The 27,778-nt window shown below is 52.3% G+C and overlaps 1 protein-coding gene across 1 annotated transcript; it reads right to left on the reverse strand.

Annotated features, from left to right (window-relative positions):
- Positions 1–397: 397 nt before the first annotated feature.
- Positions 398–25,924, reverse strand: TFAP2E (transcription factor AP-2 epsilon). The gene is made up of 7 exons (XM_077963966.1): positions 23,134–25,924; positions 22,329–22,811; positions 21,722–21,773; positions 8,194–8,416; positions 6,723–6,841; positions 6,003–6,144; positions 398–1,595 (listed from the first exon to the last, which is right to left on the reverse strand). Exons 1-7 carry the CDS (start codon positions 23,158–23,160, stop codon positions 1,313–1,315), a joined length of 1,329 nt encoding a protein of 442 aa, XP_077820092.1. The 5' UTR covers positions 23,161–25,924; the 3' UTR covers positions 398–1,312.
- Between the last annotated feature and the right edge of the window lie 1,854 nt (positions 25,925–27,778).

The raw sequence follows: 27,778 nt of genomic DNA on the forward strand, positions 1-27,778 counted from the left end.
AGTTGGATGAGCTTTGGCCTGACAGACACACACAGTCACCAGCATTCCCACTGACACATACACATCAGCACCAACGGGCATGGTAACAAATCTGTACCCCCAATAGCCAAACCGACAGATGCACCCACCAGCCCACCAAGTCCCAGGAATACACATACAGTATTCACTTGACACACACACACATACAGACACAGCAACTAACAGCCACACTGACATGTCAGACAAACATCTGTACCTCCTCTCACACAGAGGGGCCCCCAGTCCCCTCCATCCCCTTAGGGGTCCCTTCCCACCCTACCCTCTGCCCAATTCCCAGGCCCTTCCTCTCCCCAGTGACATTGCCCTCTTTGGAGGCAAATCCAGGCCTGGGCTAAAGAAGGACAGGGAGGGCTTCATATCCAATGAAAGGTTTTATTAAGAGAATGAGAGATGGGGAGATGGGGAGGTACATCAACTGCAGGGGCAAAAGAACCACAAATACAAGATCCCAGCGACAACCACAGGGCACCTGACACACCTTTCTTCCCTCCCAACCCACCCACAGCCCTTTGTGAGCAAAAACACCCTCTCCCTTCTGGTCCAGCTGGCCATATCAGTGCATGGCCAGAAAACAGTGAAATGAATCCCCAACTCACTGGGATAAATAAGTTGCACTGGACATTTTTAAATTTCAAATTTAATTACAACATACATAAATAAATAGGACAGACAGCAACAGGACTGTGATGAGCAGCCTGGATTCAAGTTCTGCAATTTGTGCTTTATCTTCTTTGTTCCTTGAGGACCCCTCCTGCCCACTTCTTTCCAAGAGTAGGAGGGGTACAAAGAGTCCACTGGGGCCTCCTCCTTCCAGCACCCCTTTTCTGGGGGTAGGAGACTCTGGAATGAGGGGCACCAACTCCTCAGTAGCACCTCTGATTTATCAATTTCCCTTCTGCCACCAGTGAAAAACACAAAGGCTTTGGCCTCTAGAAGCACCCACGGCCACCCAGGCACCCTAATGGAAAGGGCTCTGCCCCATGAGCCAGACCTTTTCATGTCAATTTTCTGTTCAAACCCTTCTCAACCATCAAAGGTCAAAAAATTGCACACATGAGACAAATACCTGGGCCCTTAACTTAGCAACACACCACCACAGAGAGGCCACCCTCCCTTACTCCAAGCCAGATCCCCAACTCTGGGATCTCTGGATGAATGTTCTCTTTCTGGCCTGACTCTAATCCCACCTTTCAGTCCTTTCAGGCCCACCCCCAGGAGCTAAGTGCCTGTTTCAGGGCCTGGGAGCCCCTTAGGGATGGGGTGGGAGAAGCAGTTATTTCCGATGCTTGGCATCTTTCTCCAAAGCCTTGGTTTCACCGTGCCCACTGCCCACACTGCTTAGAAACATCTTGTCCAGCCCCTTGAGTGACTCCAACAAGTAGTTCTGGAAGGCAGTGAGGGCAGCACAGATGGCAGGCCCACCGAAGCCATGGGTGATGAGGCTAAAGTGTGTCAAGCAGCTCTGCACTCCGGGCTCCAGGATGAGTGCCGGGCGGCTGTTGCCCAGCGGTGAGCGGTCCTGAGCCATCAAGTCTGCAAACTCCTTGCAGATCTGCCTGGTAGGAGAAGGAGGGCCAGAGGTTGGAGGACAAAAGTCTGAGCCCAGAGAAGGACCTACTACATGCTAGGCATTTTACAGACATTAGCCACACTATTGCTGACTCTCCCAACAGTCTGCAAAATGATGAACATACTGTTTTTCACAGAAAAGGTAACTAAGGTTCAGAGAAGTCATGTGACTAGCCCAGTATCACACAGCTAATAAACAACACACGTCGATTACCCTATAATCTTTCTTTTTTGGATGTCCGGCCCATATTCAAAGTGCAGCTCAGCTACTTACTACCTTATATAGGAAACTTTCCTTGATTCCCTCTCCCACCCCAAACACCCAGTGCTTCACAGAACTTTGTCTTTGAAGCTCTTAGGAAACAATCCAGAATCTGCCGGAAATAATAACTAGCAGTGAATATAATTGAAGCCTGGATGCTGTGCCAAGCACACTGTCTGCATCATCTTACTTAATCTTCACAAACAAGTCTATACTATTATTATCCCCATCATATGGACAAGAAAACTGGTTTCAGACAGGTTGGATGACCTGTCAAGGTGACCAAGCTGGGATCTGAACCTAGCTCTAGTTTGCAGCCATTCATTATTCATTCCTTTGTGCATCCTGTGTATGGCTCAGGCAAGAGGATCACTCATCATTCATCTTCGTGTCACCATGAAAGCCAGCCAGTATCTTACACAGGACTGAGGCCCACGAAGTGCTTGATGAGTGAGCTGATTAGTGAGCACGTGAGCCCCACCCTAGGTATGTTTCTCCAGTGACAGTATGAGCAGCCTCAGAGGTCTCTCCATTTGGCAGTCCCAGGAGTCTGTGCTTCCTCTTCTGCCTTGGGGACTTGAGGAAAGCCTCAAAGGCAGGACGGTGGAGTTGTCAGTTTGAAGGACTGCGTTAGGTGGGAGGACTGGATGTTCCAAGCCGGAAACAGGCAAACCCAAGGATGTGAGGACAGGGTTGCCAGGAGTGGGTGGAGTTTGTGTGGGCCAGACTGTGGGGCCCTCAAAAGAGTCTGAACTTTAGCCTACCAATTGGTAGTTCTCAGATTTCTCTCTCTCTTTTCCTTTTTTTAAATTTTTTTGAGATAAGGTCTTGCTCTGTCACCCAGGCTGGAGTGCAGTGGCACGATCCCAGCTCACTGCAGTCTCAACCTCAGCCTCCCGAGTAGCTGGGACTACAGGTGCGCACAATCACTCCTGGCTAATATTTTTAGTGCAGATGGGGTTTTGCCAAGTTGCCCAGGCTGGCCTTGAACTCCTGGGCTCAAGCAATCTGATCACCTCAGCTTCCCAAAGTGCTGGGATTACAGGCATAAGCCACTGCACCCAGCCTCTCTCTCTTTCTTTCTTTCTCTATCCCCCTCCTCTCTCTGTCTTTTCTTGCAGTGGGACTGCCAAAGTGTGAATGCTTACGTTCCCCAGAATTCATATGTTGAAATACTATCCCCCTAGGTGATAGTATTAGGAGGTGAGGCCTTTAGGAGGTGATTAGGTCATGGAGGTGGAGCCATCATGAATGGGATTAATGCCCTTATTATAAAAGAAGTCAGAGAGAAACCCATTCTCCCTTCTACAATGTGAGGCCACACAGCAAGGTGCTGTCTATGAGCCAGAAAGCAGGCCCTCACCCAACACAGAATCTGCCTTGACCTTGAATTTCCCAGCCTCCAGGACTACGAAAAATAAATTTCTCTTGCTGGCCGGACGCGGTGGCTCACACCTGTAATCCAAGCACTCAGGGAGCCTGAGGCGGTGGATCACCTGAGGTCAGGAGTTCGAGACCAGTCTGGCCAACATGGTGAAACCTCTACTAAAAATACAAAAATTAACCAGATGTGGCGGTAGGCACCTGTGATCCCAGCTACTCAGGAGACTCAGGCAGGAGAATTGCTTGAACCCAGGAGCCGGAAGTTGCAGTGGGCTGAGATTGCACCACTGCGCTCCAGCCTGGGCAACAGAACAAGATTCTGTCTCAATAAATAAATAAATAAATAAAAATTTCTGTTGTTTATAAGCACCCAGTTTATGGTATTTTGTTATAGCAGTCCAAATAGACTAAGATAAGAACTCTTTTGGAAGAACTAAATCTTTTGCCTTTTTTTTTTTTGAGACAGTGTCTCACTATGTCATGCAGGCTAGAGTGCATTGATGCAATCATGGCTTACTGCAGTCTCGATGTCCCAGGTTCAGGTGATCCTCTCATCTCAGCCTCCCAAGTAGCTGGGACTACAGGAGTGCACCACCACACCTAGCCAATTGTTGTATTTTTAGTAGAGACCAGGTTTCACCATGTTGCCCAGGCTAGTCTCCAATTCCTGGGCTCAAGCAATCCGCCAGCCTCAGCCTCTCAAAGTGCTGGAATTACAGATGTGAGCCACCTTGCCTGGCCTGAAAAACTAAATCTTACCGCCAGGCACGGTGGTTCACGCCTGTAATTCCAGAACTTTGGGAGGCCAAGGCGGGTGGATCACCTGAGGCCAGGAGTTCCAGACCAGCCTGGCCAACATGGTGAAACCCCGTCTCTACTTAAAATACAAAAAATTAGCTGGTCCTGGTGGCAGGGGCCTATGATCCCAGCTACTGAGGAGGCTAAGGCAGGAGAATTGCTTGAACCCGGGAGGCGGAGGTTGCAGTGAGCTGAGATGGCACCATTGCACTCCAGTCTGGGAAACAAGAGTGAAACTCCATCTCAAAAAACAAAAACAGGCCAGGTGCGGTGGCTCGAGCCTGTAATCCCAGCACTTTCAGAGGCCAAGACGGGCGGATCACGAGGTCAGGAGATTGAGACCATCCTGGCTAACACGGTGAAACCCCGTCTCTACTAAAAAATACAAAAAACTAGCCGGGTGAGGTGGCGGGTGCCTGTAGTCCCAGCTACTCGGGAGGCTGAGGCAGGAGAATGGCCTAAACCCGGGAGGCGGAGCTTGCAGTGAGCCAAGATCCGGCCACTGCACTCCAGCCTGGGTGACAGAGCGAGACTCCGTCTCAAAACAAAAACAAAAACAAAAACAAAACTAAATCTTAATGGAATGCTAGTTTGTTAAACAGGCCCTGAGGTGCCCTCGCAGACCTAGTTTGAAAATCAATGCAGCGGGAACTGTTGAAGATGCTTGTGCGGGGGAGCAGATACACGTGCAGGGAGGTTGGGACCAGGGAGACGCTAGGGTGAAGGTCTGGGAGTGAGATGAAGACCTGAGTAGAGGAGGCAGCATGTGAACGGTGGTGAGCGAGGCACAAAGGGACTTGCAGAGCAGTCAGGCGTGACTTGGTGGCCTGATGGACATCACTGGAGCAGAGGGTTGATGGGCAAGGCTAGAAGAGGGAGCCTCACACCTGCGATGGGGACTGGGGCTGGTGGTGTCCTGGGAGTGTATGTGGGTGTAGGACCCATGTGTGAGCCTGTGTGAACCAGTATGTGACACCACTGTTCTTGATGCATGGAACCCAGATATGTTCACATGTAGTGTCCATGTGTGCTCCAGGAGCTTGTGAGGAGTGTTCATGTATGCCTGAGTATGATAACCATGATGCACAAATATTACCCATATGTGGCGCCCAAGTGTGCCCATGTGGCATGCACACATGTGCCCAGGATAGCCCAAGCAGGGAGCCTAGGTGCCCATGTGTGGTGCCACATGGGCCGCACATGCGTGTGTGTGCTCAGTGCTCATGTAAACAGCGGCGCGCAGGTACGTGTGTGTGCTCACTGCTCACGTACACAGCGGCACGCAGGTACGTGTGTGTGCTCACTGCTCACGTACACAGCGGCACGCAGGTGCGTGTGTGTGCTCACTGCTCGTGTACACAGCTGCGCGCAGGTGCGTGTGTGTGCTCAGCGCTCGTGTGCACAGCGGCGCGCAGGTGCGTGTGTGTGCTCACTGCTCACGTACACAGCGGCACGCAGGTGCGTGTGTGTGCTCAGCGCTCGTGTGCACAGTGGCGCGCAGGTGCGTGTGTGTGCTCACTGCTCACGTACACAGCGGCACGCAGGTGCGTGTGTGTGCTCACTGCTCGTGTGCACAGCGGCGCGCAGGTGCGTGTGTGTGCTCACTGCTCGTGTGCACAGCGGCGCGCAGGTGCATGTGTGTGCTCACTGCTCGTGTGCACAGCGGCGCGCAGGTGCGTGTGTGTGCTCACTGCTCGTGTGCACAGCGGCACGCAGGTGCGTGTGTGTGCTCACTGCTCGTGTGCACAGTGGCGTGCAGGTACGTGTGTGTGCTCAGTGCTCGTGTGCACAGTGGCACACATGTATGTGTGTGCTCACTGCTGATGTAGACAGTGGCATGCACATACTTGTGTGTGCCCACTGCCCGTGTACACAGTGGTGTCCATTGTGCCCATACATGTCTGTCTGTGCATGGCAGCCACGTGTGCCTGTGCGTGGTGCCCTCACTCACTTGGCGGCCAGCAGCATGCTCTTGCGGCTGTGCAGCTCCCCCGGGTCAGCATGCTGTCGGCACAGGTACTCGGCGGCTGCCTTAGCTGGGAACTCCGTCTCACAGACGTAACCGAAGTCTCGGGCCAGGTGCACGGCCTCTCCTGGGGGGAGGGGAGCTGTCACTACTGCCAGGTGTACCTCTGCGCCTGGAACACAGCTTTGAACCTCTGACCCCTTGGCCAGGAGGATCCTGCTCCATCCTGCCTCTGTAGATGCCCCCTCTGACTTTCCTTCCCAGCCCGGCTCCAGCCCCGATTCCATTGCCCTCCCTTGGGGCCATTAGGGTTGGGCTCTGAGCTCAGAGATGGGAGCTGGGCCCACCATGTATTCCAGAGGCACCAACCTCCAGGGGAGGGGGCTGTGACCCCCTTCATCACTTTACCACATCCAAACACTGGCTACTCCCCACTGACACACTCACACCCACACATCCACACCCACGCACACATACACGCACACTGCAAGGTCTCCATTGCACATGCATGCACACATGTACAAAGACTGCACACAGAAATCACAAACAAGCCTTCCACATGACAGAGAGCATGCACACAGATACTGCAACACTTACACGGATACACTCACCACTCAACACACCCTCCTGCATTAGAGACAGTCACACCAGACAACTCACTTGCCCTCACAGCCACTCCCATGCCCACCTTCAGGCCTCACTCACCTTCCACTAGCGAAGTCAGCAGCGTCACGTTGGCAGCCTTGCGACGGCCAGCTGGCAGGTTGAGTCCAATCTTCTCTAACCGTTCCCGCAAACACCGGCCCCCATTTTTGGACTTGGCCCTTGACATGCACAGAGAGAGACAGACGTACAACTGTGAAGACAAGAGAAACGCGTGGAGGCCAAGTGACCGCCAAAGGGCCTTGTTGCCTCCACCAGCCCCTGTTGAGGTTTGGGTCTGGTCCTGGGGCTGCTCTGGGGTCTCTTTCAGCAAGGGCGCAACCTCTTCCTAATCTCCCATGGTTTTGCAGCCAAGACAGAGGTGGGGGGCCAGCACCCAGCTCCAGGAGCCCTTCAGTTCACTCTAGTCCTCTCAACAGCAGGGGCAGCCAGGGTGGGGCATCCTGGGATCTTTAGCACACCAGATGGCCACACACAGCTACCCGGGGATACACAGACCTATATGTAGAGACGCGCAGTGACATACAGAAAGAGAGACACATGGGGAGACACAGGTACACACACAGCCACCTGGGGACTCACACACACACACACACGTGAAAGAAGAGAGACACGTAGAACCAGTAGAGACAGACATATGCAGAGACACAGACTCAGACACCTAGGGACACAGAGACACAGGATCACACCAAGTCAGGGTCCCAGGAACACAGGTACAGACACTCAGGGACTCACAGAGATCCGCCAAGATGCTACGAGTAAGGAGATATCCCCTATGACTGCACAAATGCCACTCCCACACACCAGATGGCCAAACATCCATGTGACTAGCTCCAGATGCACAGGCAATCATACACACACACACACACACACACACAGCAGGACACACTCTAGGCCACACATCCCACTAGAAGAAACACAGGATACTCACACTCATGGAAACACGCTCCTGGCCATCCGCTACTATAGACACATGCACACACACACACACACACGTCCACACCATCCTCAGACTCATCCAAGCTCACGGCCCTGAAGCAGAAATACCCTTCCCAGGCACAAGGACATGCACAGAGAGAAAGAGACACAGGTCTAGGAAGACGAACCATGGACTACCATGCCCCACACCCCAAAACACACAGGGCCTATGCTGCTGCGCAGAATGGGCCTTGGGTCCTGGGGTTCACTTCCTGGAAGGGGGTTGAGGATGGCCCTCTCTCTTCCCCAGACCCAGTCTCGTCCTGACCAATGTGGATGAGTTCTCCATCCCTTCTCTGTGCCCAGGCTTCTTTCTCTGCCCACTTCCCCACCCCAGACCCACAGACACGTGGCGGCCACCAAGGACCTGGGCCGGCCCCCATAGCATGCACAATCCAGAGTCCCCAGGGCCTCCCCTCCCAGGGAGACTGAGGCAGGGGGGCTAGGTGAGACTGGCCTCCTCTCTGATGCCCTGAGAAGGCCTGAAGAGGCCAGGGATCCAGCCAGGTGGGGAATCGAGGGCTGGCCTTCCTACCTGCGGAGGACACCCCCCAGGAGGGAGGCGTTGAGGCACTCAGGAGGTGAGAGTCGCCGCTGCACCTCCCCCACCGTCACTTTGTACTTGGACGTTGAGCTGAGCAGTGAAAGCCGGCCGGGCACAGAGCAGAAGACCTCACCAGGATTCGTGATGCCGCCCACCAGGCTGTCTTTGGCCAAGGAGAGGGCTGAGAGGCTGCTAGCTTTGGAGGGGATGGGCACTGTGGAGAAGAGCAGGGAGAGGGAAACACTGAGCCAGCGACCATCGCACACAGCCCCACTCGAGGGAGGGTCTGGTATCCTTGCTTTATGAAGGGAGAAACGGAGGCACGGTGAGATGAAAGTGACTCGTCCAAGTTCCCTCAACTGATGGATGTGAACTCGGAGACTGAGCTCCGAGCTGTCTGGTTCTTAAATCTGTGTCCCCCTCACTGAACCAAGCTGGTCCTATCTTAAACTCAAACAGCTCCAGCAGAATCTTGGTGTTTTAGCAGATGCCATCAGAGAAGGACTTGGATGTAAGGATATGAGTGTGAGCTGGAGGCAGGACCCCTGGGGCCCTGCAGCAGGGCCAAGCCAGGGCTGGGCAATCACAGGGAGTCCCCAGATTCCCTCTTCCCACCCGTGATTCCCACATCTTTCCTCCCCACCCTCCCACCCCACCCCTGCATCAATGAGGGGCCTGGAGACTGTGGGCTCCACATCCCTGGGCCGGGGAGGTTATTGCGCTATTAATGCCTTCAGCCCTGGCCCTCTCTTCCTGCCAAGTCACTCTGCGAATGCTAAAGGAGACCAGGAGATAGGCCCTATACCCCCTCCCCAAACATTCCCTAATTATCTGCTAATTGTCTGAAGACCAGAGAAGGGAATTTGAGAAGTTAATTTTTTTCTTTTTTTTTCTTTTTTTTTGAGATGGAGTCTAGCTGTCACCAGGCTGGAGTGCAGTGGTGTAATCTCAGCTCGCTGCTGCAACCTCCGCCTCCCAGGTTCAAGCAATTCTTCTGCCTCAGCCTCCTGAGTAGCTGGGTCTATAGGTGCTCATCACCATGCCTGGCTAATTTCTGTATTTTTAGTAGTGATGGGGTTTCACCATATTGGCCAGGCTGGTCTCAAACTCCTGACCTCGTGATCCACCTACCTTGGCCTCCCAAAGTGCTGGGATTACAGGCATGAGCCACCACACCTGGCCAGAAGTTGATTTTCTAAAATTCACTTAGACATTATTGGCTATAAGAGAAAGGAAGTTCTTCCTGCAGTCTAACCTTCATCCTCTTGCTTAGCCTCGGGGGAAGGGAGAATATTGAAGCACTTGCTTCTTTAGCGGAATCTTTTGGCCCTCTCTTCCTTTAAGGAGGTGAGAGCCTTGGTAGACAAGGCCTCATGTGTGCATCAGGCTCGAGTGTGGAATCTGGGACTAACAGCTACTGAGCACTCACTGCTGTGAGGTCCCATAGATAAACCCACTCAGTCCTTGGAACAACCCACAAGGGGCTACCCTTATCACTATTCCCATTTTACAGATGAGGAGACTGATGTTCAGAGAGGTGAAGTAATATGCCTGAGATCACACAGCTGGTAGACGGAGAACCAGTAGCAAACCCAAGACTGCAGTCTCAAAGGCGGTGCTCTTAGCCTTCCAGCCTCTTGGCAATATTGGCTGAGCACTTGCATGCCAAGAATGGTGCCAGGCCTGAGGAATACAAAAGTAGGAAAGGCTAGCTTGATCCCAAGCCTGGCAGAACGTCTCGTCTCTCCCTCTCTGGATAAACCTCCCCACCCCAACCCAGCAGCCCAGCCAGAAACCTCTGTAATACCCTCTGCAACCCTCTCCCCCACCACATCATCCCATCCATCACCACATCCCGTCCATCACTACATCCCATACATCACTAGATCCTACAGCTTTCTTTTTTTTTTCTCCCACCCCTGCCCATCCTGTGACTTTCATTTCTTTATATGCCTTGGATGTGGCCACTCCTCTGCATGCTCACAGACACAGGTTCACTTCCCACGTGAATTTCTCCACAGACCTTGCTCTGGTCTCCCTGCTCCAGTCCAGAGGGATCTTTCCGTCTGGATGCATCATTCTGCAGCTGAAAACTCATCCTAAAACTCATTAGAGCCCGGTCAGTTCCCTGAGACTCAAATCCCAGCTCCAGAGCTGGACAAAATGTCACCTGTCAATGAGGGCCACGTGCTGAAAGTTCAAAGACGTTAAAGTGGGACAGCAAGTAAGGAGCAGAAATGAACCCTGAACTCTCAGCACTGACTCCAAAGTTTACAGCTTTAACCATCGTGTTACAATGGCCTCCTTCACCCTGCCTTGTGTTCTGGCTCTGCCTGCCCCTCTTGCTGAGTCCCCATTTGTCTGTTGGGCTCTAGACCCAAGCGACCAAGGGAAATATAATGTGAGCCACATGTATACATTTACATTTCCTAGTGTGCACCATTTTTTTTTTTTTTGAGACAGGGTCTTGCTCTGTTGCCCAGGCTGGAGTACAGTGGTACAATCACAGTTCACTGCAACCACCACCTCCCAGACTCAAGCGATCCTCCCACCTTAACCTTCCAAGTTGCTGGGACTACAGGTGCGTGCCACCATGCCTGGGTAATTTTTGTGGGTTTCATAGAGATGGGGTTTCACCATGTCGCCCAGATTGGTCTTGAACTCCTAGACTCAAGCTATCCGCCCGCCTGCCTTGGCCTCCCAAAGTGCTGGAATTAAAGGGGTGAGCCACCAGGACTGGCCCACATTTTTAAACAGTAAAAAGAAACATGTGAGGTTAATTTTAATCAATATAATAGTAAATAATATGTAACATTTTAGTATATTTTGTTTATCCCAGTACATAAAAAATAGAATGATTTCAACATGTAATCAATATTTTTAAAATTATTAGTGAGATATTTGACATTGCTTGAAATTAGTTTTCAAAATTCAATGGACATTTTATGCTTAAGCATATCTAAATTCAGACTAGTCACATTTTGGGTGCTCAAGAGCTACACGTAGCTAGTGGCCACCTTGGTGGACAGCACAGCTCCAGGCTTCAAGGGAGGAGGGGCTCAACAGGTAACATAGTAAGTGGGCTGTGGGGGAGGTTGGCAGGCTGGAGGGGCACCTTATGCGAAGTCCTGCCAAGTAGGACACAGAGCTCCTGGTTTGTTTGTGGTTTTGTTTTGTTTTGCTGGTTTTTGAAACTAGGATTCTGGATTTTTATGTGAACTCTCTGGATTTTTAAGCATTGGCAATGATTCAAAGATTTAAAAACCCAGCACAGGCCAAATGGAACAAGTGTAAAGTGCCTCCTGGGATGTGGTGACTCCCAGGCTGTGAGCTCTTTGAGCCCCACAGTGCTCCTTTGGTTCTCAGGGGTCCTTCTCCACTCTACTGAGTTTAGGCATCATCCCCTGTGCAGAGCTTCCCTCTCCTGCCCCCCAGCTCCCTCTCACCCCCATCCCTGGCCTTACCGCACTGAATCTTCCTGGTCTGTTCCACGGCTGTCTTCCCTACCAAGGATGAGTGTGTCGAGGGCAGGGTCTTGGCACAGGTGGCCATGAGTGAATGTGAAATAAACTAATGATGCAAGGGCCCTGGGAACCCAAACTGAACTATACTGCATGTATTAAAAAATTATACCTCGAGCTTGACTTTAAACAAATAAAACTACAAATTGGGCCAGGCACAGTGGCTCACACCTGTAATCCCAGCACTTTGGGAGGCTGAGGTTTGCTTGAGCCCAGGAGTTCGAGATCAGCCTGGGTAATACAGTAAGACCTTGTCTCTACAAAAAATACAAAAATTAGCCAGGCATGGTTGCACACACCTGCAGTCCCAACTACTGTGGAGGCTGAGGTAGGAGGATTGCTTGAGCCCAAAAGGCAGAGGTTGCAGTGAGCTGACCACACCAGCCTGGGTGACACAGTGAAACCCTGTCTCAAAAACAAAAACAAAACCAAAAACTTACAAATTGATAAATTAAAAATAAAAAGAAGGGCAAAGTAACTGTCTTCCCTCCCATCACCCCTCACCAGAAGTAGGGGTCGGAGAAACAGGATGAGCAGCCTTCTCCATCCGACTTCTATTAAAACCTAGGGCCTCGGCTGGCTGAGCATGGTAACTCACACCTGTAATCCCAACACTTTGGGAAACTGAGGCAGGAGGCTCACTTGAGCCCAGAAGTTCGAGACAAGCCTGGGCAACATAATGAGACCTCATCTCTACAAAAAAATTATTTTTTAAGTTAGCCAGGAAGGGTGGCATGTGCCCATAGTCCCAGCTGCTCGGGAGGCTGAGGCCATAGAATGATTGGGCGCGGTTTGAGGCAGCAGTGAGCTATGATTGCGCCACTGCACTCCAGTCTGGATGACAGAGCGAAACTCCATCTCAAAAAAATAAAAATAAAAAAGGGTGAATATACAAAAACTGTATGCCCTTGTGATAAATACAGCAATGAGGATGAGCTGGAGTGTGGAGGGGTGTGGTAGCCTGCATATGGATATTTGCAAGTGCTTTCTCCTGTTGATGCCAGATTTATGCAAACATAGGTGCTGCTAGATATAAGGGCAGACATGACATTGCTCATGTGTTTGTGTATATGAGTGACAGACCTTGCTGCTTCCCCTACCTGTCCCTTTTTTTCTCAGAGCCTCTTCCCTTTTAAGTGGCAAGAGGAATGGAATCCACGGTTAGGGAAGCAGATGGGTCAGGGAAGGGGCAGTGATGGAGGCAGGAATTAAACTAGCACAGAAGGCAAAGCGGAGACACTAAAGTTTGTCTCTGACACGCACAGGACAGGATTCCCTGTGGTGACTCCTGAAGCTGAAGTGATCTAATGGTGTCCTGCTGGTCACAGATGCAGAAGCCATTAACACACACACAGACACACACACACATTCCTGCAGACACAAGAGCTCCCAGTTATTCAACCTGTCAGACAAGGCACTCTGTCCACAGGTGGTAGATATGGTCTGACTTCAGAACCTAGGGGAGTGTGCAACAGACTCTCCCAGAAGGCTTGTTAAAATTGCAAGTTTTTTCTAGAAAAAACATAGGAGGCCAGGCGTCGTGGCTCACACCTATAATCCCAGCACTTTGGGAGGCAAGGCGGCCAGATCATTTGAGGTCAGGAGTTTGAGACCAGTCTGGCTAACATGGCAAAACCCCATCTCTACTAAAAATACAAACAACAACAACAACAACAGAAAACTTAGGAGAAAAATCTTCGCGACCTCAGGTTGGGCAAAGAGTTCCTAGATACAACACCAAAAGCAAGGCCCATAAAAGAAAATGATGGGGCCCGGCGCGGTGGCTCACGCCTCTAATCCCAGCACTTTGGGAGGCCGACCAAGGAGGGCAGATCACGAGGTCATGAGATCGAGACAATCCTGGTTAACATGGTGATACCCCATCTTTACTAAAATTACAAAAATTAGCTGGGCATGGTGGTGGGTGCCTGTAGTCCCAGCTACTCCGGAGGCTGAGGCAGGAGAATCGCTTGAACCTGGGAGGCGGAGGTTGCAATGAGCCGAGATCACGCCACTGCCCTCCACCTGGGCGACAGAGCGAGACTCCGTCTCAAAAAAACAAAAATGAAAACAAAAACAAACAAACAAAAAAGAAAATGATAGGCCGGGCATGGTGTCTGACTCCTGGAATCCCAGCACTTTGGGAGGCCGAGGCAGGCAATCACCTGAGGTCGGGAGTTTTGAACAGCTTGGCTAACATGGTGAAACCCTGTTTCTACTAAAAATACAAAAATTAGCCTAGCATGGTGGTGCTCACATGTAATCCCAGCTACTCTGGAGGCTGAGGCAGGAGAATCCCTTGAACCCAGGAGGTGGAGGTTGCAGTGAGCCAAGACAGCGCCACTGCACTCCAGCCTGGGCGACAGAGCGAGAGTGGGAAAGAAAGAGAGAAAGAGAGAAAGAGAGGAAGGAAGGAAGGAAGGAAGGGAGGAAGGAAGGAAGGAAGGAAGGAAGGAAGGAAGGAAGGAAGGAAGGAAGGAAGGAAGGAAAATGATGATAAATTGGACTTCATCAAAGTCTAAAACTTTTGCACCTCAAAAGATAGTATTAAGAAAATAGCATGGTATGGTAGCATGAAGATGTAGTCCCAGTTACTTGACAGGCTCAGGCAGGGGGACCACTTGCATTCAGGAGTTCGAGGTTGCAGTGTGCTATGATCTTGCCTGTAAATAGCCACCAAACTCCAGCTTGGACAACATAGTGAGACCTATCTCTAAAAAAATGTTTAATTAAAAAAAGAAAAAAAAGAGGCTATGAGCAGTTGCTCACACCTGTAACCCCAGCACTTAGAGAGGCCAAGGCAGGAAGATCACTTGAGCCAGGACTTCGAGACCAGCCTGGGCAACGTAGCGGGACCCTGTTTCTATGAAAAAAAAAAAAAAAAAGATAATTTTTTAAAATGTAAAACAAAATTAAAAATTTAAAAATAGAGAAGAAAAAGATAAGCCACAAACTGAAAGAAAATATTTTCAAATCATCTATCTGATAAAGGACTGTATTCAGAATATATTATATAAAGAACTCTTATAACTCAACAATAAGATAGCAACCTAAATAGAAAATGGTCCAAATATGTAAATAGACATTTCACTAAAAATGAGAGATGAATGGTTAATAAGTACATGAAAAAGTTCTTAACATTATTAGTCATTAGGAAAATGCAAATTAAAACTATACTGAGATACTACTTGATGGTTATAATAAAAAAGACAGGGGCCAGGCACAGTGGTTCATGCCTGTAATCCCAGCACTTTGGGAGGCCGAGGTGGATGGATCATGAGGTCAGGAGTTCGAGACCAGCCAGCCTGGCCAACATGGTGAAACCCCGTCTCTACTAAAAATACAAAAATTAGCCGGATGTGGTGGTGCGTGCCTGTAATCCTAGCTGCTGGGGAGACTGAGGCAGGAGAATCACTTGAACCCATGAGGCAGAAGTTGCAGTGAGCCAAGATTGTGCCACTGCACTCCAGCCTGGGTGACAGAGCGACACTCGGTCTCAAAACAATAAATAAAAAAGGCCAGGCGCGGTGGTTCATGCCTGTAATCCCAGCATTTTGGGAGGCCAAGGTGGGTGGGTCACCTGAGGTCAGGAGTTCAGGACCAGCCTGACCAACATGGAGAAACCCCCTCTCTACTAAAAATACAAAATTAGCCGGGTGTGGTGAAGCATGCCTGTAACCCCAGCTACTCGGGAGGCTGAGGCAGGAGAATCACTTGAACTCAGGAGGCAGAGGTTGCGGTAAGCTGAGATCGCATCATTGCACTCCAGCCTGGGCAGTGAAACTCCGTCTCCAAAAAAAAAAAAAAAAAAAAAAAAAAGACAATTCTGAGTGTAGGATGTGGAAAAGTGGAACCCTCACACATTGCTGGTGAGAATGCAAAATAATACAGCCACTTTAGAAAACAGCTTGACAGTTTCTTAAAAATTAAACCTAAACCGACCATATAATCCAGCAATTCCACTCCTAGGAATTTACTCAAAAGCACTAAAAATATATGTCTACACTAAGGCATGTATGTGAATGTTCACAGCAACATTATTCAAGACAGCTAAAAAGTGGAAACAGCCCAAGTACCTGTCAACTGACCAACGGATAAACAAAATATGTTACACCCATACAATGGCATACTACGCAGCAAGAAAAAGAAACAAGCTGCTGATAATAGTTTGTTTCTTTTTATTGCTGCTTCTTTTACTTAGTATAATGTTTGGGGCGAGCCTCAAAAACATTATGCTAAGCAAAAGGAGCTTGATGCAAAAGTCTGCATATTTATATATTCTATTTATAGAACATGTCCAGAATATGCAAATTTACGGACAGAAAGCAGATCAGTAGTGGCCTAAGGCTTGGGGTGAGAATGGGGATTAGCTACAAATGGAAACTTCTGGGAATGACAGAAATGCCTCAAAATGAATTGTGGTAATGGTTACACAACTCTACATTTACTAAAAATCATCAAATTAAATTCTTACAATGTGTAAATTTTAGGTATGTAAATTTTACCTCAATAAATCAGTTTAAAAATGCAAGCTCCAGGGCCATACTTCCAGGGTTCTCATGCAATCAATGTGGGGTGGTGCCCAAGAAATTTGCATTTTTAACAAGCATCTCCTGGGGGTCCTGATGCATGTGGTTGCTTACACTACACTTAGGGTACCACTGGTCCAAAGCTTGAAGGGGTTGGAGCAAGAGGAAGGTAGATGGGAGGGGAAGTGACCTGCTCCCCAGCCTACACTGGGGCATGACATGTGCAAATGTCCTCCCTAGAGTTTCCTCATCTCCCCTGCTGGGACCTGCTGACTACGTTTCCTTCTCATCAACTGCCGGAGGGTTTCTTTCTTTTTTTTTAAGACGGAGTTTTGCTCTTGTCGCACAGGCTGGAGTGCAATGGCGCGATCTTGGCTCACTGCAACCTCCGCCTCCTGGGTTCAAGCGATTTTCCTGTCTCAACCTCCTGAGTAGCTGGGACTACAGGTGTGTGTGCACCACCAATGCCCAGCTAATTTTTGTATTTTTAGTAGAGACGGGATTTCACCATGTTGGTCAGGCTGGTCTCAAACTCCTGACCTCAGGTGATCCACCTGCCTCGGCCTCCCAAAGTGCTGGGATTACAGGCATAAGCCACTGGGCCCGGCCCAGGGTTTCTTTTAATATAATTTCTATCCTTCACTCCCGTGCTCCAAGATTGTCCATAGCTCCCACCGTTTTCAGGTAAAGTCCAAACTCTATCTGCACATTTTTAAAGTTGCTTTCTGGGGCAGAGAGTAGCCTGGGAGGCAAGTGAGAAAGGGTTGTGGAAGTGCAAGTTCAGATTCTGTAAATTTTTGATATTTTGTTTATCATGGATTTTTACACTATTTTCATTTAAAAAGCCAAGCGTGGTGGCTCATGCCTATAATCCCAGCACTTTGGGAGGCTGAAGTGAGCAGGTCACTTGAGGTCAGGAGTTCGAGACCAACCTGGCCAATATGGTGAAACCCCACCTCTACTAAAAATAAAAAAATTAGCTGGGCGTGGTGGCGGGTACCTGTAATCCCAGCTATTTGGGAGGCTGAGGTACAAGAATCTGGGAGGCAGAGGTTGCAGTGAGCTGAGATCGTGGTGCTCCACCCCAACCTGGGCGAGAAAGTAAAACCGTGTCTCAAAAAAAAAAAATAAATAAATATTTTTTTGAGACAGAGTTTCGCTCTTGTTGTCCAGGCTGGAGTGCAATGGCGTGATCTTGGCTCACTGCAACCTCCACCCCTTGGGTTCAAGTGATTCTCCTGCCTCAGCCTCCGGAGTAACTGGGATTACAGGTGCCTGCCACCCTACCCAGCTAATTTTTGTATTTTCAGTACAGACGGGGTTTCACCATATCGGCCAGGCTGGTCTTGAATCCCAGACCTCAGGTAATCCACCCACCTCAGCCTCCCAAAGTGCTGGGATTACAGCAGGGTGTGAGCCACCATGCTGCCCAGCCTTTTTTTTTTTTTTTTTTTTTTTGAGATAGTCTCACTCTGTTGCCCAGGCTGGAGTGCAAAGGCATGATCTCGGCTCACTGCAACCTCTGCCTCCTGGGTCAAGCAATTCTCCTGCCTCAGCCTCCGGAGTAGCTGGGATTACAGGTGCCTGCCACCCTACCCAGCTAATTTTTGTATTTTTAGTAGAGACGGGGTTTCACCATGTTGGCTAGGCTGGTCTCGAACTCTTGACCTCAAGTGATCCAGCCTCCGAAAGTACTGGGATTACAGGTATGAGCCACAGTGCCTGGCCTATTTATCTTGATTACTGAGTTTTTTGGCACCCTCTCAAATTCTGTCCCAGAGGTCAGTATCTCACTCATCTCACCCATATCCTGGCTGCTTAGAGATTCTCTGGGAGGTGGAGACCCTCCCCAGCTTCCTCCTCCTTCTCCAGGGCCAAAGACAGCAGGGAAGAGGGCTACTGTTTACATCAACTCCTGTCCTAGAGATCCCCTGAGATTGGACAGCTGAGCCTGAGGAGCGGGATTCCCCACCCTCAAGTAGGTAACCACCCACTCTCCTGCAGAGGGAATGAGGGATCCATCTCAGTTCTCATCCTTGACCACTCCCCTCCAGCTCTGATTGTATAGCCTGAAACCCACACACGGTTTGTAACTTTTTTTTTTTTTTTTTTTTTTTTGGAGACAGAATCTCGCTCTGTGGCCAGGCTGGAGTGCAGTGACGCGATCTTGGCTCACCGCAATCTCCGCCTCCCGGGTTCAAGCGATTCTCCTGGCTCAGCCTCCCGAGTAGCTGGGACCTAGGCGTGCACCACCTTGCCCGGCTAATTTGTTTGTAACCTTTTTAACCTGTCTGGCTTTTCCACAGGGAGGGCATTTGCACATGCAGTGTCCTGTGTGATGAAAGTAGCCCTTTTTACACACCCCCTCTTTCAGTGCACTCAGACTTCAAAACCCATTGCTCGTTCATTCAACAAACATCCACTAAGCACCTCCTGAGCCCGGTTCAACTGTCTCTCATCTAGGCGCTCACCTAACCTCGGGCACTCACCGCGCCTCCTCTGAGCTCTTTCCGCGGCCCGTACAGCCCCTGCTCACTGCCCTTCTCGGCTGGAAAATATTCTTGTTAAGTTCCATCTCCCCACCAGTCCTGCTTGCTTTCTGTGTCTCTGGGATAAGTTGCAAAACTGGAGGTGACAAATGTGGGCAGGAAATGGAGGGCTCCCTTATTTGCCTAGGGTCAGCCTCAGTCCCGCCATCTCCTGCCCAATATCGCGGGTGCAACTGGCGGGCGACCCGGAAGTGTGTGGTAAGAAGCCGGGGCTTCGCCTGGCCGCCCCTCCCGGACACTCGCCTGCAGTCAGCGAAGCTTTTGCAGCCCAGGTCTGGGCCCTGCGTACTCCCGGCGGCACTGGCCGAGTCGAAGCCCGAGAACCCCCACTGAGGGGATGTGAAGGCCGCTTCTGGGGTGGGGCTGAGGCTGCAGCTGCCTCCCTTTAGCACCAAGTACCCCAACCTTCAGCGACACAGCCGCCCCTCCCGCCCAGGCTGAGGGCACTGCAGGGATCCGACGCTTCTGGTGGCCAAAGAGCGACTTTCTCTGATTCCAGGGCCCTGGCGGGGCAGGCTCCAGTACCGCACTCGGCGGACGCCGAAGGTCTGTGGGACAGGACAGGGGTTCCGCGTGCTGTCGGAAGGGCAGAGGACGAAGGAGGGCGCTAATTCACTCCCCACGGGGCTGGCGGCGACTCCGAGTCCCGCAGTGACCGCGGAGGGCCAAGGTGAAAACTGCCGGGGGCGCCGAGGGCGGGTGTGGGGAGGGGCGGCTCCAGGGAGCAAGGAGCCCACGGGCCTCGCCGCCTGCCCTAGGTCGCCCGCCCACGCTTCCCCCTGGGTCACGACCTCCGGATCCAGCTGTGCCCGGTTGATGCCCCTTCCCCTTTGCTGCAGCGCCGCGGGCTGTAACTCGACGTCTAGGCTGAGGTGTCCAGGGCGCAGTCTCCGCTCAGGTCGCCGGCGCTCCACTCGCTCCACTCTGCCCCACTCCCGCTGGCGCTGGGGTCCCGCTGGCGCTGGGGTCCCGCTGGCGCTGGGGTCCCGCTGGCGCTGGGGTCCCGCTGGCGCTGGGGTCCCGCTGGCGCTGGGGTCCCGCTGGCGCTGGGGTCCCGCGGTTGGGCACGCTAGTCGGCGCGGCCCCGCCCGGCCCCGCTCCAGGGAGCCAGCGCGCCGCACCCGGGATGTTCGGACTCTCCTTGTGTTCTTTGCACTGCTTTGGAGGATTTCGGCTCACCCCCAGGATGTAGTAGTCTTGTTTGAGAGAAACTGGCCCTGGGAAGGCCTCACATCCAGTCTCGGCTTTGGACCGGGTTCCGGGTTAAAGTGCTCAGAGCACCAGCTGATCCTTCTACCCTTGCGCAGGGCGGAGATCCCCAAGCCCCTTTATAAAATGCAGGGTCTTAGCCTTTCTCAGGGAGTCAGTGAACCTAGACTCCCAGTCTCTTGAGCCCAAGCGTGCGTAGGGAACTGGGGACCACCACCATGCTCATATTTCTGGTGGCCAGGAAGTCCAGGCAGGCTTTTGCCCACTGCAGACGGATCTCTTTCTTCAGGGGTCAAGAAAGGCGCTGTCCAGTAAGCCAACCAGGCCCCACCAGCAGAGGCGCGCTGCAGCCCGCTTCCTAGTGTCTTTCCCAAGCCCCCAGTTCCAAGAGACACAGGACACAGCCCCAATTCCACCCCCCCCAACTTCCTGCCCTGTTGCCTCATCTTCCCCCCTACACACTCCAGGCCATCCAGCCAACCCCCAGCTCCTGGTAACTCAGCCCCAGCTCCTGGAAGTCCAGCCCCAGCCCTGCCACCACCACTTCCACCCTGGCCTCCCCTGAGAACAAGTGGAGGGCAAATAGAGCCCAGGCTTGAATTCACTCGTTTGAAAAACAACTCGAGCCAAATCCTTTGGGAGCAGTGCCTGCCTGGAGCACCGCAGGCTCATGTGCATCTCTGAATTCTTTCCCGCACCTGCCCCAAAGGTAAGGAGGCTGCTGCCCAATGCCTGGGTCCCTCTGAGTCTCTGCTCCTTTCTGGCTGTCCCTCTCTTTTTGTCTGTCTCTCACCTTACCCTGGCATGGCCAGAACTTGGTCCTCAGGCCAGAAAAGGTCCCTGGATTTTACTAATGCCAGGAGTCACACAAATACTCCTGTATATACACAGAGAGGGCCCTCGCATGCTTGGAAATCCTCAGATTACCAAAGAACAAAGTGCAGGACACAACAGAGATAATGCACACATTGAGACCCCCACATGCAGAGAAATGCAACCAGCACACAGAGACACACCTCACAAACACATTCACAGAAACAGACACACACTCCAAGAAATACTAGGACACCCATGAAGGGAACATTTCGGACACGCAGGGGACCCTGAACTCACATAGACACAGACACCCAGGAGCAGGTAGGCCCTGACTCAGGTGCATACACCCTAACACACAGTATTCACACACCAGCTCCCCTAAGTCTAAATGCTGCAAGAGACTCCCACAGAAAGAAAATTCCCCCAGAGGCCTCCAAGGCCCTGCCGGGAAGGAAGGGGAAGGAAAGGGAAGAAAGTGCCTGCCAGGCTCCGAAATGCTAAGGCTCTGTAAAGTGAAAATCATTTCCCCAGCTCCGTGGGAACAGCACTTCCATTCCCACCTTTTAGGGAAACAGGGAAGTGGTTTAACTTGTTCCACAAATCAACTCCAGATCCACAAGAGTGCCCTCCTCCTTGGCGGGGAGAGGCCAGGCTCCCAGTGCTGCAGCCCAGTGAAGGCTGACCCGCTCAGGCCCACCCCAGGCCGCAGGGTGCTGGGCAAACTCACCAAGCCCGCACTTCTGCCTAACCGCTGGCTGGGCCAGGAAGACTGCCTGGTGGACACCCAGCCTGGCGACACATAGGAGGCATGGCCGGTGAAGAAAATGGATCTATGCACCCAGGGCCTGCACCATCTTGCCCGGCTCTGCCCTGACAGATACACACCATTCCTTACCTTTCTTGATCACGGACTGGTCTAGAAGGCTCATTCCCAGCTCATCCGTCGCCTGCAAATAGCAGAGGGTGGCGGTGAGGGCGCATAGGCCTCGCGCCCTAGGCGCCCATGGTTTCCCAAGCCCCTGCCACCCCAGGCCCCTGTCTTCTCCCTGCAATGCGCACCACCTTCGCTTGGGGCGGCGACAGGCAGGCCCAGGAATCGCCATGTCCAGGCACGGAGCTGGAGCCCTGGGCATCTCACCGTGCAATGCAAAAAGGAAATTTTGAACCTTAGACTGGTAACTACTATGTCTCTCTTCGCCCCAGGTGCAGGCTGCCCCATGGATGCCATACGTGGCTCAGCGGCCCAGCGGGGAGAAAAGAAGTGATTCGGTCCCTGCTGAGGGTTGCTGCCACCCAGGCACTGCTGGCGGACTCAGTGCCAGACAGCCTTGATGGCCAGGCAATGTCTAACGCAGGAGGTGGGACGCATCCTCGGAGTCACCAGTGAGATGTGGCGAGCTGGGAGAAAAGTCGGGTTCCTGCATTTGTCACCTTCTGCCTCCAGCCATGGTAGTAAACCACCGCGGCCAGTCCCAACCAATCCCGGAACCCTCAGGTCTCACCTGCAGGTCCTCCAGACCGGGGGCCGCCGCCAGCCCCGGAAGGCCGAGCGGCGCGTCTGCCAGGCCGTGCGCGCCGTCAACCAGGCTGTGCAGGAGCCGGGGCACAGCGGCGGCGTAGTCACGGCGCGGGTCAAGGCCCATGGCGCGGGCGGGCGGTGCCAGCAAGCCGGGTGGCTCCTCGTGGGCGCGGGCGGCTGCGCGGGGCGCTGTCCAAGCGGCCTGAGGAGGCTGCGGCTGCGCCAGGGGCGCCAGGCCGCCATACGGGTCCCCTGCCAGGTGGGGAAAGGCTGCGGCTGCGTCGGGCGCCTGACCGTAGGGCAGCGGTGGCTGCGGGTAGGGCGGCGGGAAGTAGGGCGGCTGGAAGTCGGCGGCAGCTGCGGCGGCTGGCGTGTGGCAGAGCGGGGGCGCCGGCCCGTAGGCCGCCTGGGGCAGAGACGACAGGCGGGCCCCGCCGGCCGCTGCGCCCAGCGCGTCGGGGCGCTCCTGAGGAAGGAGAGGTGTGCGTTAGGTGATCCACTGGCAGCTGAAAGGACCCCAGCCCGCAAGGCTCCTCCTCAGCTCGGGAGGGTCCAGCCGCCGTCCCTCCCGCTTCCTAGGGCCGGAGGTTTATTTCCCAGCCACCCGCGAGCGCAGGAGCCTCAGGCTGGGGACAGCGGTCACTTGCGCATAGCGTTCTCAGCTGACGGAGTCCCTACGGCCCCCTCCCTCTGAGATTTCGTTGGCGCGGGGCAGGAGGGTTGGAAAGTCCAGCACTCAGGCGCCCCGATCCCCCGGCCGAGTATGTCCCGGGCCCGAGACTACTCACCATGGCAGAGTAGGTGTGCACCAGCATGGGGTGGTGAGTGCGGGGCGCGAGGCGTGGCGGTAGCCGAGCCCTAGCCCGACGGCGAGCGCTGCGGGTAGAGGCGCGGGGAGCCCGCACAGCCGGCGGGGGTCACGGTGCGGTAGCCGGGTGCGACCCAGCCGGGATCCTAGTGTGCGTGGGGTCCTCAGCGGTGGCCGTTCCGGTGCGGGTCCATGGAGGCAGGACGGACGGGCACTGATCGCACTTGGAAAAGTCGGTCAACGGGTGCCCAGCGCCCGCCCTTCCTCCTCTGAGCGTAGCCTGCTCCATGCACTCCAGTTATAGTGGCGGGGGCGCGCCGGGCCTCCGGGGGCGCGCATTAAAGGGACAAGCTATGGCAGTTCTCTCCCTTTACCCCAGTGGCCGCCAAAGGGGAGGCAATGGCTTTGGCGGGATTGGGTAGGGTGAGTGGGGGGCGTGAATTCAGCCCACGTTGATCTGAGCCACCTTCTGGGCTCGCAGCTCGCAGCTGCAGTGAAACAGAAAGATTCGAGGCTGGGACGCAAGGGCCCTACATTTGTTTGGCTCTATCGCATCCTTACCTTTAAGCAAAGCACTATTCTTCGCTGACCTCAGCTTCCTCGGTAAAATAGGTATCAATCCTTTCTCTAAGCACCTCAAGAGACTTTGGATGAGGTGGGCAATCGGGAACGTGGAATAAGTTTGTGAGCTGCAGACTCAAGCCTATCTGCTCATGCGCACAGGTGTGCCTGTGTGTGTTTGTGTGTAGGGGGTCTACCATCACAGTCTCTCCTGAATGGTTCTGGATCAAAATCCCCCGAAGGCGCCCACTTCACTCAGGCTTCCTGGGCTGAAAAATTCCAAGGCCAAACCAGGCTCTGAGGGAGTTGGAGACACAAGCTGGCCAGACAGAGAGAGACTTACTTGGGATGGATTTGGGTATGAGCTCCACCTGACCAGGGGCCAAGATATTTCTGAAGCCCCAGGCGACCTGGGCTGATTGAGTGTGGGCATGAGATACCCAGAGACTGTTGAGTGACTGTGTGTAACTGACTAGCATGGATGCCATGTGATTGTTACGCTAACATGCACAGGCTACATGTTTGTGTGTTACCATGGCAGGCACTCCCTGGCTGTCAAGCAAGTTCCAGTCTTTATAGTCACTCACTCTTTCTTTCTCCCCAAACCCAACCCTCCCCTCCTGAGAAGCAGAGACAGGGATTAAAGATGGACAAATGAGAGGCATGCTAAGGAGAACGGGAATTAAGAAGCAGAAGGAAGATGTTTCTGAAAGCAAGAAGACGTGCAGACCAGGGCGAAGTAGAAATCATCACAGCAGACTTAGTACAGAATGTGCCAGCCTCTGCGCAAAGTGCTTCACGAATATTGGGTTATTTAACACTCACAGCAGCTCTAGGAAAGAGATACCCATATCATCCCCATTTTCAGGGGAGGGGTGAGGCATGGAGAGGTTAAATGGCTTGCCCAAGGTCAAGCAGCTAAGTGGCAGAGCTGGGGTAACCTGGCCTTGGCCCCTCTCTGCTCAGAATCACTATTCTCTACTGCCTCAGACTCAGGGGCTTGGATTTAGTCCCGACTCTGGCTGACTGTGTGATCCTTGCTATGTCCCGTTTCCTCTGTGATCTCAGTTTCTGCAACTTTGACAACACCAATAAAAAAGCAGGGGAAGGCAGAGAAGACTAGTTTTTTTAAGGTCCTTTTTTGTGAAGTAGTAAATGAGAAGATTAAGGCAAAATTATTGATATAGAAGAAGCGGTGATAGTGACACCATTAACTCGTGGAATGTATGGTTCTTTTATTTTTTTTTAGGCGGAGTTTCACTGTTGTTGCCCAGGCTGGAGTGCAATGGCACGATCTCGGCTCACCACAACCTCCGCCTCCCAGGCTCAAGCAATTCTCCTGCCTCAGCCTCCCTAGTAGCTGGGATTATAGGCATGCGCCACCACGCCCAGCTAATTTTGTATTTTTAGTAGAGACGGGGTTTCTCCATGTTGGTCGGGCTAGTCTCGAACTCCCGACCTCAGGTGATCCACCCGCCTCGGCCTCCCAAAGTGCTGGGATTACAGGCGTGAGCCACTGCACCCGGCCTGGAATGTATGGTTCTAAGTGGGTATCCCAGAAGGCGCATGGCAGGTGCAGAGCTCAGGGCTGGATGATCTCAGCCTGGGGAGCGGTGGGGAAAGAAGGAGGCTAGAAGCCAAGGATTCATCATTAAGAACTTTCCGAAGTCTGGAACCACCAGCGAGGGTGGTGGATGAAGCAGAATTGGGAAGCTCTGCAACTTTCCTGCCCAAGATGGGTCAGAGATCAGGAGTGTGTGTATCTATATATGAGGGAGTCTGTGGCAACACCCTCTTCCTCCCTCTCTCAGCCCCAGCCACATGGCATCAGAAGTCAAGCTCCAGGACAGGTGTCAGTGCGTGAATAGAAGTTGGTGGACTGACTCCTTTGGGAGAAGTCTAGGAGCAGCAAAGGAGATGATGCCTGTGCCCAGCTGCAGGGATGCCCCTGCTCTCACCAGAAGCTTGGGAAGGCCAGAGTGACGGGATGTGCTGCCTGTCTGCGGCTTCCTTGGGTTTCCCCAATCTACTTCCTACAGCTTTGATAGCCCCTTCTTGCCTCATTCTCCTCCTCTGACCATTTCTGTCTTCTCTTCTGTTTCTCTTTCACCTACATGCTTCAGGTCAGTAACTCTTTCTCAGAGCGGAGAAGCTTCTGCTTTTTCTTCCTATCTGTGCTCTTCATGAGTGAGCTCATCCCCTCTCAAGTCCTTTTTTTTTTTTTTTTTTTTTTTTTTTTTTTTTTGAGACGGAGTCTCGCTCTGTCACCCAGGCTGGAGTGCTGTGGCCGGATCTCAGCTCACTGCAAGCTCCGCCTCCCGGGTTCCCGCCATTCTCCTGCCTCAGCCTCCCGAGTAGCCGGGACTACAGGCGCCCGCCACCTCGCCCGGCTAGTTTTTTTTTTTTTTTTTTTGTATTTTTTAGTAGAGACGGGGTTTCACCGTGTTAGCCAGGATGGTCTCGATCTCCTGACCTCGTGATCCGCCCGTCTCGGCCTCCCAAAGTGCTGGGATTACAGGCTTGAGCCACCGCGCCCGGCCCTTTTTTTTTTTTTTTTTTAATACAGAGTCTTACTCTGTTGCCTGGGCTGGAATGCAATGGTGCACTCTTGGCTCACTGCAACCTCCACCTCCTGGGTTCGAGCAATTCTCATGCCTCAGTTGCCTGAGTAACTGGGATTACAGGGGCCCACCACCATGCCCGGCTAATTTTTGTATTTTTAGTAGAGACAGGGTTTCACCGTGTTGGCCAGGCTGGTCTCGAACTCCTGACCTCAAGTGATTGCCCGCCTCAGCCTCCCTAAGTGCTGAGATTACAGGCATGAGCCTTCATGCCCGGCCCAAGTCTTTAATAACTACCTGTCTGCTGTTTTCTCCCAACTGTGTTATCTCTGGCCTGGATCACTAGTGAGGGATCCAGACCCATAGACACAGTCGCCAGCTGTATATTTTCTCCAGACATCTCATTGCAGATTGCAGCCATTTGAAATTTTCCAAGTCCAACACTGAACTCAACATCTCCTCCACCATCCCCACCACCAACCCCAACCTGCTTCTCCTCCTTTGCTCTGTAGTTTCATAAATGACACCACCCTCCTTCAAGTTCAAAACTTGCTAGTCATCCCAGAAAAGCCTAGGACCTTTCCTTAACCCCCACCAGCTAATCCTTATGGAGTGTTGCCATTTCTAACCCTTAGACATCCACTCACAGAAGGTATGTAGTGGAGAATTGAGGCAGGTATCCCAAAGGGCACAATGCACCCCTGTCTCAGCACCTTATGCTACCTTACTCTTACTCATAGACCAGTGGCTCTCAAAGTGAGAGTCCAGGAGTTTGAGACCAGCCTGGGCAACACAGCCAAATTGTGGTTCCTGGACCAGCATCACCAACAATATCTGGGAGCTTGCTAGAAGTCCCAGTTCTTGGATCCCACTCATGACCTTCTGAGTCAGTAACTCTGGGGTGGAGCCCAGCAACCTGTGTTATTAATAAGTCCTTAAGGTGACGCAGAGGCACACTGAAGTTTGAGAACCACTATCTAGGCCATTGCAATAACTCTCTAACTGATCTCCTGACTTTATTCGTATCTCTTCTGATCCATTTCCAACTCCATTCAGCAACAAGAGTGACTGGACCATGTTACCTCCCTACTAAAAACTTCCCTAGGGTTCCCCATGACCCATCTTCTGGGAAAAAAAAGAGTTCAAACATTCTAATGAGCATTCCAGACTCTGCAGTTGTGACTTTCTTTTCCTCTTTCAGGAACTGCTTCACAGGATTAAAGGAGAAACAGAAAATGTATCTAGCGCTATGCTTGGTGCATGGCAGGTAATCAATTAATGCTTATTAAATACTGTAAATGATAAACAAATCAATGGATGATGTTATGAATTCATTGGCCTATTAAGGGATCCTTTAGGAAGGCTCTACGTGAACACGATCCTGGGTAGCTACACATAGAGCCCGGGTATAATCTGAAGAGATCATCTGATAAATGAGTGATTTTGATTATGGCTACTGGGGAGAGGGATATTCTCCATGGTTTGCTGCTGCTTTGAGGCTCC

This window comes from Macaca mulatta, chromosome 1, assembly GCF_049350105.2.
Source record: "Macaca mulatta isolate MMU2019108-1 chromosome 1, T2T-MMU8v2.0, whole genome shotgun sequence".
Taxonomy (NCBI): domain Eukaryota; kingdom Metazoa; phylum Chordata; class Mammalia; order Primates; family Cercopithecidae; genus Macaca; species Macaca mulatta.

Excerpts from the sequence above, each read along its gene's own strand:
- TFAP2E (XM_077963966.1), bottom strand. The coding sequence starts at position 23,160 with ATGCTGGTGCACACCTACTCTGCCATG. Across the intron at positions 8,417-21,721 it reads CCAGTCCGTGATCAAGAAAG|TGCCCATCCCCTCCAAAGCT; the intron begins GTAAGGAATGGT and ends TCTTCTCCACAG. Across the intron at positions 6,842-8,193 it reads CTGGGGGGTGTCCTCCGCAG|GGCCAAGTCCAAAAATGGGG; the intron begins GTAGGAAGGCCA and ends GTGCATGTCAAG.